The sequence below is a fragment of the Panthera pardus genome, unplaced genomic scaffold (assembly GCF_024362965.1).
Source record: "Panthera pardus isolate Hobbes unplaced genomic scaffold, ASM2436296v1 HiC_scaffold_10, whole genome shotgun sequence".
Lineage (NCBI taxonomy): Eukaryota > Metazoa > Chordata > Mammalia > Carnivora > Felidae > Panthera > Panthera pardus.
Genome location: NW_026526655.1, coordinates 37,859,183 through 37,876,340, shown reverse-complemented (window position 1 = coordinate 37,876,340; position 17,158 = coordinate 37,859,183). Strand labels below are relative to the sequence as shown.

At 35.9% G+C, this 17,158-nt stretch overlaps 1 protein-coding gene across 2 annotated transcripts in view; it reads left to right on the top strand.

Annotated features, from left to right (window-relative positions):
• MOB4 (MOB family member 4, phocein) overlaps positions 1-17,158 on the top strand; it is a 43,365-nt gene that overhangs the window by 17,767 nt on the left and 8,440 nt on the right. For both annotated transcript variants that reach the window (XM_019428359.2, XM_019428358.2), the window contains 4 exons: positions 1,049-1,111; positions 11,894-11,994; positions 16,546-16,588; positions 16,778-16,864. In XM_019428359.2, the coding sequence (XP_019283904.1) occupies positions 1,049-1,111; positions 11,894-11,994; positions 16,546-16,588; positions 16,778-16,864 (294 nt within the window). The remainder of the gene's footprint in view (positions 1-1,048; positions 1,112-11,893; positions 11,995-16,545; positions 16,589-16,777; positions 16,865-17,158) is intronic.

The following is a 17,158-nucleotide window of genomic DNA, read 5'->3' as shown; positions in this document are numbered from 1 at the left end:
TAAAAAAATGTGAAAAGTTTAAGACACTTAAGGTATACCTATCATCTACTCTCATAACTAAGACGTTACTAATACAGATAAATCCCTCTTTATCACACTCTTCTGTCTTCTACTCACTTCTTCCAACCAAATGATAGTGATTCTCGTTGCTTTGCTGCATACTTTTACTATGTATGCATTGTCTCCAGAAGTATGCTTTGCACTTTCTTAAATTTTTATTCATGTGGTATCGTACACTGAATTTGTCATTTGCTCCAGCTTTTGCTTAAAGTGTTTGGAGACTTACCCATGTTGATTGATACAGGGTTATAGATCACTGGTTCACTACTCCTGTTTCCCTCAGTTTTACCCCAGAGACATTTATCAAGCAACTACTATATGTTGTGCTGCCTGCTAAGGATACATAGGTAGACTTTGCTGAAAAAAATCAGTCAGATGGGAAGATTCTTAAATACTTAGGGGAATGTCTGTGAACTGGACTATTTATAGAGAATTTCAGAACTGGTATAAGGTGATCCACAAAAGTACCAATTGCCCTTAATGGAGACTGGTTGACTACTTTTTAGCAGAGCTCATATTTTGATTTAGAAATTTAAAACACCGTTTGGAATTGGAATAATAATTTATAATGTCTGTCTAAAATAGTACTTGTGGACAATAACTACTACTAGCACCACCACCACTGCCACCACCGTCACAAACTATTCTCTTTAGGTAAAAACTGAATCAGTGCTTGGAGATTTTTTTTCAACTTAACTTTTTGAGAGATATTTAACCACCATAAACAAAAAAGTGATAGATTTATCTCCTCAGGTAATCCATGAAAAGTTTAGGGATTTATGGTTGAAAATTTTAACTTGTAGTTCAGTTAAATAAAATCTTGGTGTTCATTTTAAAGTTCCTTTGACTTACTCACTAATAACCATGTTGTTTATAGTATGAGAGCTTTCTTCTCCAGTATGACTTTATTAAGAATTAAAGTTAATGAAAATAATGTTGCCTCTTTGTAACTTTGTATGTGCTTTAACCATGAATTTTTTTTTTATAGGATTTCTATAATTGGCCTGATGAATCCTTTGATGAAATGGACAGTACGCTAGCTGTTCAGCAGGTAATAACAATAGTTTTTTGCAACTCCAGTAACCTGAGCATTTTGCCTCCCTTGGAGTAGTTAAATATTCCTATGTCTTTTAGCATAAGTCAGAATCCATGGAAATAACAGGATGCCTATTTAAAACTTTTATCAGTCTTTCATTTTGTTTTAAGATGGCATAGTAAGCTATACTGAAGCTTAAGTACATTTTAATATCTATTAATATGTGCCAAATTAGGGTACCAAATTTTACTTTAGAGTGAATTTAATTCAAAGTTAATTGAATGCTAAATTAGAATAACATGATTAAGTAGGAAGAAAGAGCATACGTGGTTACTGAAACTTGAGAACATGTATCTAAACTTACATTTTTAAAAATTATTTTGAAGTTTATTTTGAGAGAGAATATAAGTGCAAGTAGGAGAGGGGCAGAGAGGTGGGGTGGGGGGGAGAGAGAGAGAGAGAGAACGAGAACCCTAAGCAGGCTTGATGCTGTCAGTGTAGAGCCCTACTGTGAGATCACGACCTGAGCCAAAATCACAAGTTGGATGCCTAACAGACTGAGCCACCCAGGCGCCCCTAAATTTACATTTAAATTTTAGTTGCCATTAGCTCTTAATGTTTGTGCTCTCTAATACATTTGAGGGCTAAGATGCCTCCTTTTAGGTTATTGCCACTATTAAGTAGTTCACTAAGGCAGTGATTATCAAGGAGATGGACTTCTGTAACTTGTGTGGGTTGAAAAGCCCCTCAGGGGATTCTTAAGCGTTCTTATTGAGAATCACCCTACATTGGGTTTTAAAAAAATGTAATAGTTCTTCCAAAATGAGTAAAATCTAGAATCTAGGAAAGAAATACTTGCTATAGCCAATTATTAAAAGTTGCTTTAAGAGGTTAACAAAAAGATGAGTAAAATTGGACTAGGAATTGGTTAACTAACCAGTTGGACTAGTAAGTTGGATTTGGCATTGGTTAACTAACATTTTTTCTTAAGTTTATTTATTTATTTTGGGAGAGAGCACGTGTGCCAGCAAGGGAGGGGCAGAGACGGGGGTAGAGAGAGAATCCCAAGCAGGCTCCACACTGTCAGCACAGAGCCTGATGTAAAGCTCAAACTCACAACTCAAAGTGAAATCCTGACCTGAGCCGAAGTCAAGAGTCAAGTATAAGTGAAGAGTCAGATGCTTAACCAACTGAGCCACCCAGGGGCCCTGGTTAACTAACATATTTAAAGGAAAAATATGTAATAAAGAGAGGCTTGGCTTTATCTTGATAGTGAGATAATAGAAGTAGAAGCTGTTTGGATTTATTGTGTTATTTGAAGATTCTGGGAAATCAAACAGGAATACAGTTGAATTCTTTGAGCATAAAAACCAATTCATGATATTAACAGAAATACTAAAAACCTTTCGAATGGACTCAGTATAATATTTAGCACAGGAAATGGAAGAGTATTCATGAATGAATGGCTTTATTTGTTCATCGCCTGTAAAGAATGTATTGTTCAATCAGCAGATATTTATTGGGCAATGAGACAGGCCTTGTGGAAGACACAGAAATATAAACCTAGAGTTCTATGCCTGGAAATTGGGAAAAATTACAGGAAAAGTGTGTGGATATTTCTCCCTTAAAAAATTTTTTTTAAGTTTATTATTTATTTTTGAGAGACAGAAAGAGTGAGCCAGGGAGGGGTAAGAGAGTGAGAGAGAGAATCCCAAGCAGGCTCTGCACTGTCAGCATGGAACCCAGTGTGGGGCTTGAACTGTGAGATCATGACCTGAGCCATCTCCCTTTAAAAGTAGAGGTTGTGTGCTGCTACTTTGTTGAATTTATTAGTTGGAACTTTTTGTGTGTGCGTGTAATCTTTAGGTACATATTGAGAACATGTCATCTGTAAACAATTTGACTTCTTCTTTTCTAATCTGGTTGCCTTTTATTTCTTTTTCTTACCTAATTGCTCTGGCCAAAACTGCTAATACTCCTTTGAATAGAAGTGGCAAAAGTAGACATCTTGTTCTTGATCTTAAGAGGAAAGCTTTCAGTCTTTCACATTGAGTATGAGGTGCACTGTGGGTTTTTCATACGTGACCTTGATTATGTTGAGTTATTATGTTACTGGTTTCCTTCTGTTTGTAGTTTGTTGACTGTTTTTGACCTAAAAAGGTGTTGAATTTTGTCAAATATACCAATTCAGATGAACATGTGATTTTTCCCCCTTCATTTTGTTAATGAGGCATATATATCAGTTTTTGTATCTTGAACCATCCTTGCATTCTAGAAATAAATCCCCCTTGATAATGATCTATAATTCTCTTAATTTGCTGTTGAATTTGGCCTGCCAGGATTTTTTGTGTCAGTATTCATGAGGGATATTGGTTTCTAGTTTTCCTCACGTGTCTTTGTTTGACTTTGGTGTCAGGCAATGCTGACATCATAGAATGAGTTAGGAAGTATTCCCTCCTCTTTGATTTTTTTAGAAGAGTTTGAAGAGGATTGGTGTTCTTTATTTTTTTTTTGTTATTATTTTTTAATCTATCTTTATTTTTAGAGAGAAGGAGAGAGTGCAAGCAGGGGAGGGGCAGGGAGAGAGGGGGACAGAGGATCTGAAGCAGGCTCTGCTGACAGCAGAGAGCCCGATGTGAGCCTCAAACTCATGAACCATGAGATCATGACCTGAGCAGAAGTTGGATACTTAACTGACTGAGCCATCCAGGCATCCCAGGATTGGTATTCTTGAAATGTTTGGTAAAATTCACCACTGAAGCCATTGGGTCTTTTCTTTGGTTGCACAACATTGTGAATGTAATTAATGCCACTGAACTGTACACTTAAAAATGGTTTAAATGGCTATCCTCATTGAATGGTCTTGGCACACTTGTCAAAAATTATGTGACTATATATGTAAGGATTATTTCTTTGGGCTCATTCAGTTCCATTGGTCTGTATGTCTATCCTTATACCAATACTACATTGGTTTGATTACTGTAGCTTTGTAGTAAGTTTTGAAATTGGGGAGTGTTGAGTTCAACATGCTTCCCAACTGAGCCTGCCAGACACCCTGTTTTTTTTATTAATACTGAACCACCTTTCATTCCTTGCAGCTTCCTCTTGATTGATGTTTGTATGGTATATCTTTTTCCATCCTTTTACTTTTAATCTACCTATATTTGAAGTAAGTTTCTTGTAGACGGTGTATAGTTGGGTTATCTTTTCTTCTTTTTTTTTTTGTGTGTGTGTGAGTGTGTGTCTTTTAATGGGTGTATTTAGGCCATTTAATATTAATTTAGTCACTGGTAGATATGTTTACATTTAGGTCTACCATCTAGGTTGAGTTTCCTCTGGGTTTTTTGTTGTTGTTGTTCGTTTCCTCTTTTCTGCCTTTTTACAGATTGAACATTTTTAGTGTTCTATTTTAATTCTAATTTTGTCTGTCTCTTTATGTAATATATATTTTTAAGTTTATTTATTTTGAGAGAGAGGGAGAGAGAGAATCCCAGGCAGGCTCCATGCTCAGCACAGAGTCTGCCGCAGGGCTTGGTCCCTTGACCACAAGATCACGAGTCAGACACCCAACCAACTGAGCCACCCAGGTGCCTCTGTATAATATATTTGAAATATATGATGTAGAAACTATCATCTTATGGATCCCATTATCCCTTTATGCTTTTCCTGTCAATATTACATTTATATACATTGGAAACCCCATTAGTCAATGTTATATTTTTGCTGTCATCTGCCAAAACATATTTCAAAGAACTCAGGAGGAGAATGGCCTATTATAATTATACCCAGATATTTATAATTTCTGTTTTTCTTGATTCTAACTTTTCTTCTGGTGTTATATTTTCCCCCTTCTGTCTAAAGAACTTCCTTTAGCAATTCTTTTAGAGTGATCTGCTGGCTAGAAATTATCTTTTGTTTTCTTTCATCTGAAAATGTCTTTATCTTCATTCCTGAAGGGTATTTTTGTTAGATATAGAATTCTGGGTTGATAGTTCTTTCTTTCAGCACTTTGAACATGTTGTGTCCGTTCCTTCTGTCTGTGGTTTCTGATGAGAAAGTGGCAGTTTTTAAAATATTTTGTAGGTCATGTGTCTTTTTTCACTGGCTTATCTTTAGTTTTTGGCAGCTTCATTATGTGCCTAAGCATGGATTTCTCTGAGGTTTTTATTTGTTGTTCACTCTGCTTTTCTCTATTGTGGTAAATATATTTACCATTTTGCCATCTTTAAGTGTACTTTTTTAAAAAATTTATTTATTTTATTTATATTTTTGCCCCCAGCATGGGGCTCGAATTCATGACCCTGAGATCTACCGATTGAGCCAGCTTAAGTGTATAGCTTACACTATAAAGGGGCCCTTTAAGTGTGTAGCTCTGTGGCATTAAATATATCCACATTATTGTGAATCATTATAGCCTCTATCTGCAGAAATTTTTTATCTTTAACAGCTGAAACTCTGTGTCCATTAAACAATAACAACTTTCCACTACTCCCTTCCCCCAGTTCACTCATCTTCTTGAATTGAGATTTTCACATATTCTTTGTATACCGAGTAATTTTGGATTGTATTCTGGACATTTTGAATATTATGTTGAGACTTTGGTCTTATTTAATCCCATGGAGAATGTTATTTTTGTTTTAGCAGGTATCTGACCTCGTTAGATACAGGTTGCCAGTTCCAGTGTTTGTTCAGATTTCAAATCTTTGTACTCCTCCTTGAATCTGTTCTGTGTGTACCAATCTGTGGTCAGCCTGGGTGGAGGTATATCTGTTAGTTCATTTCTCAAAGTCTGTCATATGCTAATTATGATCAGATCAATGTATGTGGGCATGCACAGACTAGGATTGAGCCCAGGAGTTCATAAACACCTTATGGGGTCACATTTCTGAATTTTGCTCTCTTTAATATCTCTCTGATACATTCTGGTTCCCTGGGGCCCACCTTTTTGATCTTCCAACCAGAAACCACTTACTAGAATTGTGCTGCAGTTGTGGGAAGACAAAGAGAGAAAAAGAAATAGAGTTTGATCCACCACCAAATGGAGAGGACAATTTCTCTTCCTGAGAATTTTGTCTCTTGAATTTTTCTGTTGCCAGCTGCTTTTGCTGCCATTGTGGAATTGTCTTAGGCATAGGCTGTGAAAGTGGAGAAAAAGCAGAGGGCAAAAAGCCAGCAGCTTTCTTTCATTCTTTTTGAGCTTTTAGGAGTACCATTTTCCACTCCTTGAGCCAGAACTATGTAGTTTCTCCTGGATCTTTTAGCACCAACAGAGCTCATTTTTTGGGTTGCATCCTATATTGAGTTTAGGCCAGGGGATACCAGAGGGGAAAAGAAGCATCACAACTTCACTGCAAGTTCAGTGATACTTTGAATCTGGTGTTCTTTCCAGCTCTTCTTTTTGATATTTGTTCTTCAAAGATCTCAAATTGCTATACCATGCATTCTGTCCAGATTTTATAATTGTGTACGGTGGGAGAGAAAAGTTGATGTGTGTTTACTCCATCTTACCTAGAACTGGAAGCAATAAAATGCTTTTGAATGGTATTTTACTGTTCCCAAATGATTTCTAAAAACTGCTTTAGGAAAAATCTTCTGTAAAACACCATACTAGATCATTGTAATTCTTAATAATTACAGCCCACAGGAATAAATCACTGGAAGGATATGTTTGTGCCTTTTTCATAACAGAAGGAAGAATTTTATGTCCCCCCCCCCCCCCTTTTTTTTTTTTAAACTTAGTCCAGAAGTATGGTATAGTATATTCCTGTACTGAGGAGACTTGAAAGGCCTGGGAAGTAAGTATATACTGAGAGCATCTGAAATGCTAGTGAGCTTGATCAGGTGACAGTATGAAGTAGAAGTGGTAATACCTTTAGAAGCTACCTGAAAAAATTCTTTTCAAGAAATGGTGGTAAGTTAGGATTTTAAAGTTCTTGGAAGCATAAAGAACACTCTTGTGAGGTTGTTTTCTGGATTTTTCTTTGGTAGAATTTCTTAAAGAGTACAGAGCTAGTTTCTTAAATCATAGTTGTATAATTTACTCAGCTTCAAAACCTCTCTCTCAGCGTTAAAATTCAGCAACAAAAGTTTTGTGTAGTTATGGTACTACTTTTCCATTTAACTGAATTACTAAATAACATAAAGATAATGTTGAAAATGTACTTAAGAATATTACAGCTTTTCATGATAGGGCCAATTCTTGCCTTTTTTCCCCATTTCATATTTGTGTATCTTGTGATGCACTTGAAAAATTAATCCAAATTTAGATTTATACCACATTATGTGTGACAGGGACAGGATAGAGAAACATTACAGTTGTAAATCTTTAGTTTTCAGAGGTTTTGAGAATGATAAAAATAATTTTTCAGAATGAACAGAAATTGCTAATAGTACTAATAACTCAGAAACAATATAAAAATTTCTGTAAGGTAAACATTATATTTAGGGAGCATTAGAACATTTCTTTTTCTTTTTTTTTTAAATTTAATTAATTAATTTTTTGGTTTTAAATCTCTTTTTTTTTAAAATTTATTGTCAAATTCGTTTCCATATAATACCTAGTGCTCATCCCAACAAGTGCCCTCCTCCCTGCCCATCACCCACTTTTCCCTCTCCCCCACTCCCCATCTACCCTTGGTTTGTTCTCAGTCCTTAAGAGTTTCTTATGGTTTGCCTCCCTCCCTCTCTGTAACTTTTTTTTTTCCCCTCCCCCTCCCCCATGGTCTTCTGTTAACGTTTCTCAAGATCCACATATGAGTGAAAACATATGGTATCTGTCTTTCTCTGCCTGGCTTATTTCACTTAGCATAATATCCTCCAGTTCCATCCACGTTGCTGCAAATGGCCAGATTTCATTCTTACTCATTGCCAAGTAGTATTCCATTGTATATAAAAACCACATCTTCTTTATCCATTTATCAGTTGATGGACATTTAGGCTCTTTCCATAATTTGGCTATTGTTGAAAGTGCTGTTGTAAACATTGGGGTACATGTGCCCCTATACATCAGCATTCCTGTATCCCTTGGGTAAATTCCTAGCAGTGCTATTGCTGGGTCATAGGGGAGATCTATTTTTAATTTTTTGAGGAAGCTCCACACTGTTTTCAAGAGCAGCTATACCAGTTTGCATTCCCACCAGCAGTGTAAGAGGGTTCCCGTTTCTTCACATCCTCACCAACATCTATGGTCTCCTGATTTGTTCATTTTAGCCACTCTGACTGGTGTGAGGTGATATCTCATTGTAGTTTTGATTTGTATTTCCCTGATGATGAGTGACATTGAGCATTTTTTCATGTGTCAGTTGGCCATCTGGATGTCTTCTTTGGAAAAGTGTCTATTCATGTCTTCTGCCCATTTCTTCACTGGATTATTTGTTTTTCGGGTGTGGAGTTTGGTGAGTTCTTTATAGATTTTGGATACTAGCCCGTTATCTGATATGTCATTTGCAAATATCTTTTCCCATTCTGACAGTTGCCTTTTAGTTTTGTTGATTGTTTTCCTTTGCAGTGCAGAAGCTTTTGATCTTGATGAGGTCCCAATAGTTCATTTTTGCTTTTAATTCCCTTGCCTTTGGAGGTGTGTCAAATAAGAAATTGCTGTGGCTGAGGTCAAAGAGGTTTTTTCCTGCTTTCTCCTCTAGGGTTTTGATAGTTTCCTGTCTCACATTCAGGTCCTTTATCCATTTTGAGTTTATTTTTGTGAATGGTGTAAGAAAGTGGTCTAATTTCATCCCTCTGCATGTTGCTGTCCAGTTCTCCCAGCACCATTTGTTAAAGAGACTGTCTTTTTTTCCACTGGATACTCTTTCCTGCTTTGTCAAAGATTAGTTGGCCATACTTTTGTGGGTCCAATTCTGGGGTCTATATTCCATTGGTTTATGTGTCTGTTTTTGTGCCAATACCATACTGTTTTGATGATTACAGCTTTGTAGTAGAGGCTAAAATCTGGGATTGTGATGCCTCACGTTTTGGTTTTTTTCTTCAATATTACTTTGGCTATGTGGGGTCTTTTGTGGTTCCATACAAATTTTAGGATTGTTTGTTCTAGCTATGAGAAGAATGCTGGTGCAATTTTGATTGGGATTGCATTGAATATGTAGATTTCTTTGGGTAGTATTGACTTTTTAACAATATTTATTCTTCCAATCCATGAGCATGGAATGTTTTTCCATTTCTTTGTACCTTCTTCAATTTCCTTCATAAACTTTCTGTAGTTTCCAGCATAGAGATCTTTTACATCTTTGGTTAGGTTTATTCTCAGGTATTTTCTTTCTTTTTTTTTTTTTTAATATTTCTATTGAGAGAGAGAGAGAGAGAGAGTGCATGAGCAAGTGCAGGTGAGGAAGGGGCAGAGAGAGGGAGAGAGAGAGAATCCCAAGCAGGCTCTGCATTGTCAGCATAGAGCATAATGCAGGGCTCAGTCCCCTGAACCGTGAGATCATGACCTGAGCCAAAATCAAGAGTCAGACACTTAACGGACTGAGCCACCCATCCGCTACTAGGACATTTACTTTTCTTAGCTCATTTAAAAAAATTTTTTTTAATGTTTATTTATTTTAGAAGGAGAGAGAGACAGAGTGTGATTGGGGGAGAGGCAAAGAGAGAGGGAGACACAGAATGTGAAGCAGGCTCCAGGCTCTGAGCTGTCAGCACAGAGCCCGACTTGGGGCTCAAACTCACAAACTGTGAGATCATGACCTGAGCCAAAGTCAGATGCTTAACCGACTGAGCCACCCAGGTGCCCCTTTCTTAGCTCATTTTAGATGATAGCTGTCTTTCTTTCCATAGAAGTATGGAGGACTCACATTTTTGCTTTCTTTCAGAGTTAAGGATTTCTTCTGTTCTCTCTCTTTTTTATTAAGTTTTATTTATTTTTGAGAGAAATGGAGAGCGTGTACACAGACATGGAAGGGGGAGGGGCAGAGAGCGAGAGGGGGAAGAGAGACTCACAAGCAGGATCCGTGTCAGCACAGAGCCCATATGGGGCCTGAACCCACAAACCGCGAGATCATGATCTGAGCCAAAATCAAGAGCTGGACACTCAACCGACTGAACCACGCAGGCGCCCCTGTTCTCTCTCTCTCTCTCTTTTTTTTTTAATTTTTAAATGTTTCTTTATATTAGAGAGAAACACTGGTGAGTAGGGGAGGGGCAGAGAGAGACAGAGACAGAATCTGAAGCAGGCTCCAGGCTCTGAGCTGTCAGCACAGCCTGTCGCAGGGTTTGAACTCACAAGCTGTGAGATCATGACCTGAGCAAAGTCGGACACTTAGCTGACTGAGCCACCCAGTCACCCCCCTAGGCGCCCCTGTTTTCTTAATTGTTTTACATGTATTATCATTAATAAAATCTAGATTCCCTGAAGATTGACAACTTGTACCTCTACTTATAAAAAATTGAATAATTTTGAGTAAATTCAGTTATAAACATGTGGTTAAAGACTTAGTATTCATTATGAGCCAGCTGTATTGCATAGAATATATTTTTGTGTGCCTAACTACCAAACTCTTTTGGGGATCACCAGAGAATACTAAAGAATCAGTCTCCACCCCATTTTTGGTAAATTTTTTCATCCCTAATCCCCCATGGTTTTAACATTTCAGGTAAGTAGTATCTTTATCCTTGACTTCAAGTAATGTAGTTTAGGAAAAGACAGTGAAAATTTGTTAAAAACCTCCTATGTGCCAGGTTCTAATACTAAAATTTAAAACAAAACTGAGTCTCTGTTTTTTGAGGGAGATATTAAAAAATAAATAAATGCTATTTATTGAATAAAAGCAAAGACGAGTGTGTTGGGGGGAAAGGGAATTTGGAAAGAATTGTATGGAATTTGAGGTGGCCGGTGGAAAAGGTAAAGAATTTGGTTCTGTCTATTTGCGAGAATCAATTTCATGCAGAACTTTGGAACTTGAGATGGGGTCAGAAAACCAGGGAGAGTAGTTTAAACAGGCATTAGAGAATCATTAAAATCTTTTGAGCAAGCTTTTGACAGAGTAATTTTCAAAGAAAGGTTGCCTGAAAATAGGCAAAATACATTGGCATAACAAGGCCTCGTAGTTATTTCTGTAATTAGGTATCTTAGTCTTATTTAGCCTGTTCAAATTTTAGATTATTTAAATCATAGATTGCATGAAACATTAAAAAGATCTGAAATTTTTATTTAATTTTAAAAATGAATGTCCATGCCTTTTTTTTAACTTAGCTTTTCTGCTAGTCATTTTTTGTTTTTTAAACACTTTATTGGATACCACATACCCTAAAATCACCCATTTAAAATATACATTCATGGTTTTTAGTATATTCACGGGGTTCTACACTATCACCACAGTTTAATTTTAGAACATCTTCACTCCCCACCAAAAGAAACCTCATTCACATTAGCAGTTATCTCCATTCTCCTCTGTCTCCCCTTCTTTCTCCAGTCCTGAACGACTATTTTTTGTCTCCATAGATGTGCTATTCTGGATAATGCATATTAATAGAATCATGCATTATGTACCACAGTTATATGGTTTACATTTTATGTCCTTATGAAAATCATAGTTTCACTTTTGATCCCACATCCAGTCCTGGTAAGTACCATATCTGCATTTATGTGATATATCTTACCCCAAAGGAGTTGAGTTGGAGAAGGTAAGGGTTACCTCCTATCTTCTGAATTACTTGATTTCCTGTTATGTGTATAACCTAAAAAAGTTGAAACATAGGAGCAATCATGGACTCAAAAATTAAATATATTTTAAGATTTACCATGTACTATAGTATGTTAATTAATTATGAGAACTTTTTTTATTATAGTATATTCAGCAGAACATAAGAGCAGATTGTTCCAATATTGACAAAATTCTTGAACCACCTGAAGGCCAAGATGAAGGTGTATGGAAATATGAACATTTAAGGTAAGTCTTTATAATATATCAAAATAGTAGTAGTATTTCTATTAGTAAAAATAACCTTTAATGCTGATGATTATGAATCATAAATAAAAATCATTATGTAATTGCAGACTAAAAAGCTGAATTCTAAAGCTTTTGTGTTTTTGGTATTATAAAGTTTTTAACTTTGTTATTCACTGATTTTTTTTTTCTAATTTATGGATTTGGGCATTATCTTTTTACACAATTTTTCTTTTTTTTTTTTTGGAAAAACTATTTAAAAAAAATTTTTTTAACATTTATTTATTTTTCAGAGACAGAGTGCAAGTAGGAGGTGGGGAAAAGAGAAAGGGAGACAGAATCCGAAGCAGGCTCCGGGCTCTGAGCTGTCAGCAGAGTCTGACGTGAGGCTCGAACTCACGAGCTGTGAGATCATGACCTGAGCCGAAGTCAGATGCTTAACTGACTGAGCCACCCAGGCGCCCATGAAAAACTATTTTTGAGAGAGAGAGAGATTGTGGGGGGGGGGCGGAGAGAGAGAATCCCCAGTAGGCTCCACACTGTCAGCATGGAACCTGATGTGGGGCTCGAACTCCCGAACCATAAGATCATTACCTGAGCTGAAGTCGTATGCTTAACCAACTGAGCCACTCAGGCACCCCGCCCCCCTCCGCCCCCGGCCTTTTTAAGTAATCTCTATACCCAGTGTAGGGCTTAAATCCATGAACCCAAGATCAAGTTGGTAGCATTCTTACCACCTGAGCCATCCAGATGCCCCTACATAGTTTTTCTTAAACACAAATTATTCCTTAACCACAAATACATTGTTTCTATTTTTTCACTCATGATAAACTTTATTTCTCTATAAAGTTTATTTCACTATAAAGTAACACAAGATTCCAGTCTAAGCTTGGTGTCTGATGAGTTGCCTATTAACTACTGTGAACTGTGGTAAATAAAAATTAATTGTAATTCTGAAGGAGTTTGGGAACTTTTGATGATGCCCTTTGAATGAGAAAATTGAAGACTAGTGAATGACTAGTTAACAAGAATTAACTTTAAAAGCAGCTTAATCCTAGGGGTGCCTGGGTGGCTTAGTTGGTTAAGCATTCAACTCTTGATTTTGGCTCAGGTCATGATCTTGCAGTTTGTGAGAACGAGCCCTGAATCAAGCACCATGCTGACACTTGCTGTCAAAATAAATAAAAATTAAAAAATAAATAAAGGCAGCTTAATCCTGAAGTTACTAAGTTATTTCTTGAAGTTGCAAGCTTCTCTGTAAATGGGAGCTGAGATGAGCTGGTAGGTTAAATATAAAGAATGTAGCTAGAGATAGATGTTCATTAGGGTTTGTAACTTTTTATTTTTTTTTATTTTTTTATTTTTAAATTTTTTTAACGTTTATTTATTTTTGAGACAGAGAGAGACAGAACGTGAACGGGGGAGGGTCAGAGAGAGAGAGGGAGACACAGAATCTGAAACAGGCTCCAGGCTCTGAGCCATCAGCACAGAGCCTGACGCGGGGCTTGAACTTACGAACTGCGAGATCATGACCTGAGCCGAAATCAGACGCTTAACCGACTGAGCCACCCAGGCGCCCCAGGGTTTGTAACTTTTTAAGTTAATTTTTAAATAATAAGTGAAATTGAAATAGGACTTTCCCTGCATAAATTAGACCACTTTTTTGTGATGAGTCCCACAAATTGTAGACTGGGCACTGTTTTTCAGTTTGGTTTGGTTTGATCTGGTGTGTTTTTGTTTTTGTTTTGTTTTTTGCTACAGACTTGTTACATAGACATTGCTAAGACATAATATCTTGTCATAACAGTCCAGCAATTTCAGGATGCTAAGACTTCTTTGTACTCTGCTGATTTCTTAGACAAATCACTTGACTATTTGATCTAGTGTTTTTAGAGATTTTATTTTTAAGTAATTTCTGCACCCAATGTGGGGCTCGAACGCACAACCTTGAGATCAAGAGTCACATGCTCCAACAACTGAGCCAGCTGGGTTCCCCTGACATAGTTTTTTAAAAATACATCTCAGTGCATGATAATTGAAGGTATGAATATGTAGATATTTTCCCATTCTTATAAATCAAAATAGCACTTTAGATTCTCTGCTTTTTTTATTTTTTATTAAAAGATTTTTTTTTATTGTTTATTTATTTATGAGAGAGAGAGAGAGAGAGAGAGAGAGAGAGAGAGAGAGAGAGAGACAGTGTAAGCAGGGGAGGGGCAGAGAGAGGGAGTAACAGAATCTGAAGCAGGCTCCTGGCTCTGAACTGTCAGCACAGAGCCTGATGTGGGGCCTGAACTCATGAACCATGAGATCATGACCTGAGCCGAAGTCGGACATTTAACCAGCTGAGCCACCCAGGCACCCCTCTGTCTTATTTTAATCAGCTTTGAAAATAACTACTTACTTACCTGTTAGGATTAATGATGAAAATAAGTGGGGATTTTTTTTCACTACAAGCATAATCCTAACAAGTGAGGGCTGATTTTAGCATATAAGATTTTAATTTAAGATCTAGGAAAACCTTTTCCTCCATATTTAATTAGACTATAAAATATGCAGTATACAAAACTTATAAAATCCTTCTCATGCATATTCCATTTGTCCTGGTGCTGTTATTTTTAGGTTTTTTTTTTTTTCCCTGAACATTAGCCACTTTATTTTGGTTTCGTATTTATGTATTAAATATCACGTATATATTCTTTTGTGTCTTCATCATAGTGTATATATCTTTATAGTTGACCAAGAAGAATTTCAAAAGTAGCTTTTTGAGTTTTTGCATGTACTTGATGTAATTGATTTGAGGCTTAATACTTGCTCTTATTGGTTAATATTGTTGATTATATTATGATGTTAATGGGACTTCATTCAAATCTCCCACTAGCCCATATGGAATCTTTGTAATTGGAAGAGATGCTCCTTCTTCTGAGTGGATGCAATCCTATGTATGATTTAAGAGATTAGAGCATAGGCTGGATTTCAGCTCTGGCTTGTCTCTTCAGCTGCACAACTATATGTTAGCCCTATATTGAATTAACTGGAAGCTGTTAGATTTGCACTGTGTGCCACAGATTGTACCCATAAACACTGCCAAATCAGTTAGCTTAGTTTTGCTGTTGGCCATACGTGAGTTAAAGTAGATGAGAAACTTATTTTTCACCACCTGTCTTTATTACCACTTAGTGGAAAACAACTTGAAAACTTGCATGCAGCCTATAGATACAGGGCAGTAGAGGGTGATGTGGTGATTCAGAAATAGTGTTATTTTTGTGATCTAAGAACTGCATAATTGTTAGGGATCTGGAAAGGAAATACATTTACAGAGAACTGAAAATTTGACTCCTTATTTGCTTTCTTCTATAGCTTTTCTTTCATATATGTGTGGGGTTTTTTGTTTTTTCCCTTTTGCGACTCTCCTTTATCTTCTAACTAAGTAGGTTTTAGTTTTGCATTTGTAGGGAACCACACTGTTCTCATTTGTTGGGGAAACATAATAGTGATTAATTAGGTAAGATTTTTAGAGGGGATGTGTTCAGTATTTTGACAGCTATTAAAGTAAGTTATCTTAGTGACATAGAGGATTGATGGTCTTTTCATATAAAATAACAAGTTTGTCTAAAAATGATCTCAATCTTACACAATTTCCTCTATTCTTCACTTATTAAAAAACATTTTGAACACTTACTATGTTCCAAGAATTGTTCTAGGCTTTATAATTCTGTTTGGCAGTTTTAGAAGAGTATCATGAAAAAATGCTACAATCTACTAAGTGACCAAAAAGCAAGATAAAAAATTGTGTATGATTTGGTCCCAATATAGTTTAATCTTTGCATAGAAAATCAAATTTGTATGTAAGTAATAATTAACTTTTGGGAGAGGTGGTAGAATTATGAAGGACCTTCTTATTGTACATTATATATTTGATCATATTTAAAGTTTTCATAAGGAACATGTTGTTTGTAATCAGAACAAAGTTTGTAGAATATTCAGGTATTTAAAACATCTAGTTTTATGTTTGTATTCAGATAAATACACACATGATGTTTTACATAACTGGAATCTTACTGTAAATATAAATATATATCCTTTGTTTATGTATATACCAACATTTTGCTACTCTGCAATTGCTGATTATTTGGAATGTTTCAAAAAAATTTTATATTTTCTGTCAATGTCTTTATACATTTATCTGTATGCAATTCTGATTATTTTATTAGAATAGATTTCTAGGAGAATGACTTTGTAAATAAAAGTACATACTTCCTAAGCATTTTGGTAACTATTTCCAAATTCAGAAAAATTCTACCAATTTCCAGTGTATAATTATGATCAACTCACTGGAGGCTGATATTGAACATTATTAGGGTTGTTAGTTTTGGGTTTTGCATACTAATCTGTATGCCTTTGTACAAAATATGCCATGTAAATTCAGATGGTGTTGACAGTGGTGACGACAAAGGGAGGATGGTACTGATGGGATTCTGTTTTTACAGTTAGTATTTTGAAAATAATGTGGAGGATGGATAAGACTTTTCATTTATATATTTGCATTTTTAGGCAATTCTGTCTTGAACTAAATGGACTTGCTGTCAAACTTCAGGTAATATTTTCTTTAAGTTAAAGCTATTATTGAAAGTACTGATTTTTTTCTGTTTTTGTAACATTAGGTGCTCCCAAAGACTTACCCAACATTTCTAATTATTCTGTACTTTTACATGGGAGTGTAGTAACCCAAATGATAGACTTTTTCATTGTTTTACATATTAAGAAGTGTAACTATTTCTAACAGAGTGAGTGCCATCCAGATACATGTACTCAGATGACTGCAACTGAACAATGGATTTTTCTTTGTGCAGCTCATAAGACTCCAAAAGAGGTGAGACATTATGAAATAGAATGCCTAATAAAATCATCATAACCTAAATCTCTCCATGAGAGTGGTCAATAAATTTTTAGTGTTTTAGTTCACTGTTTATTTTGCTGTTTGGTTTAGAGTTCTTTGAGTTTATTGCCCCAGTGCTATTTTAGGATTTATGATTATCATTTTTCATAATTGGATAATATCATGGGCTAGAACTCACTTTATGATTCATTGCCTATTACAGAATAACATCTACCATATGATGCTGATAGCTACTGTATAATGGATGAGATATACATGTTTAGTTTT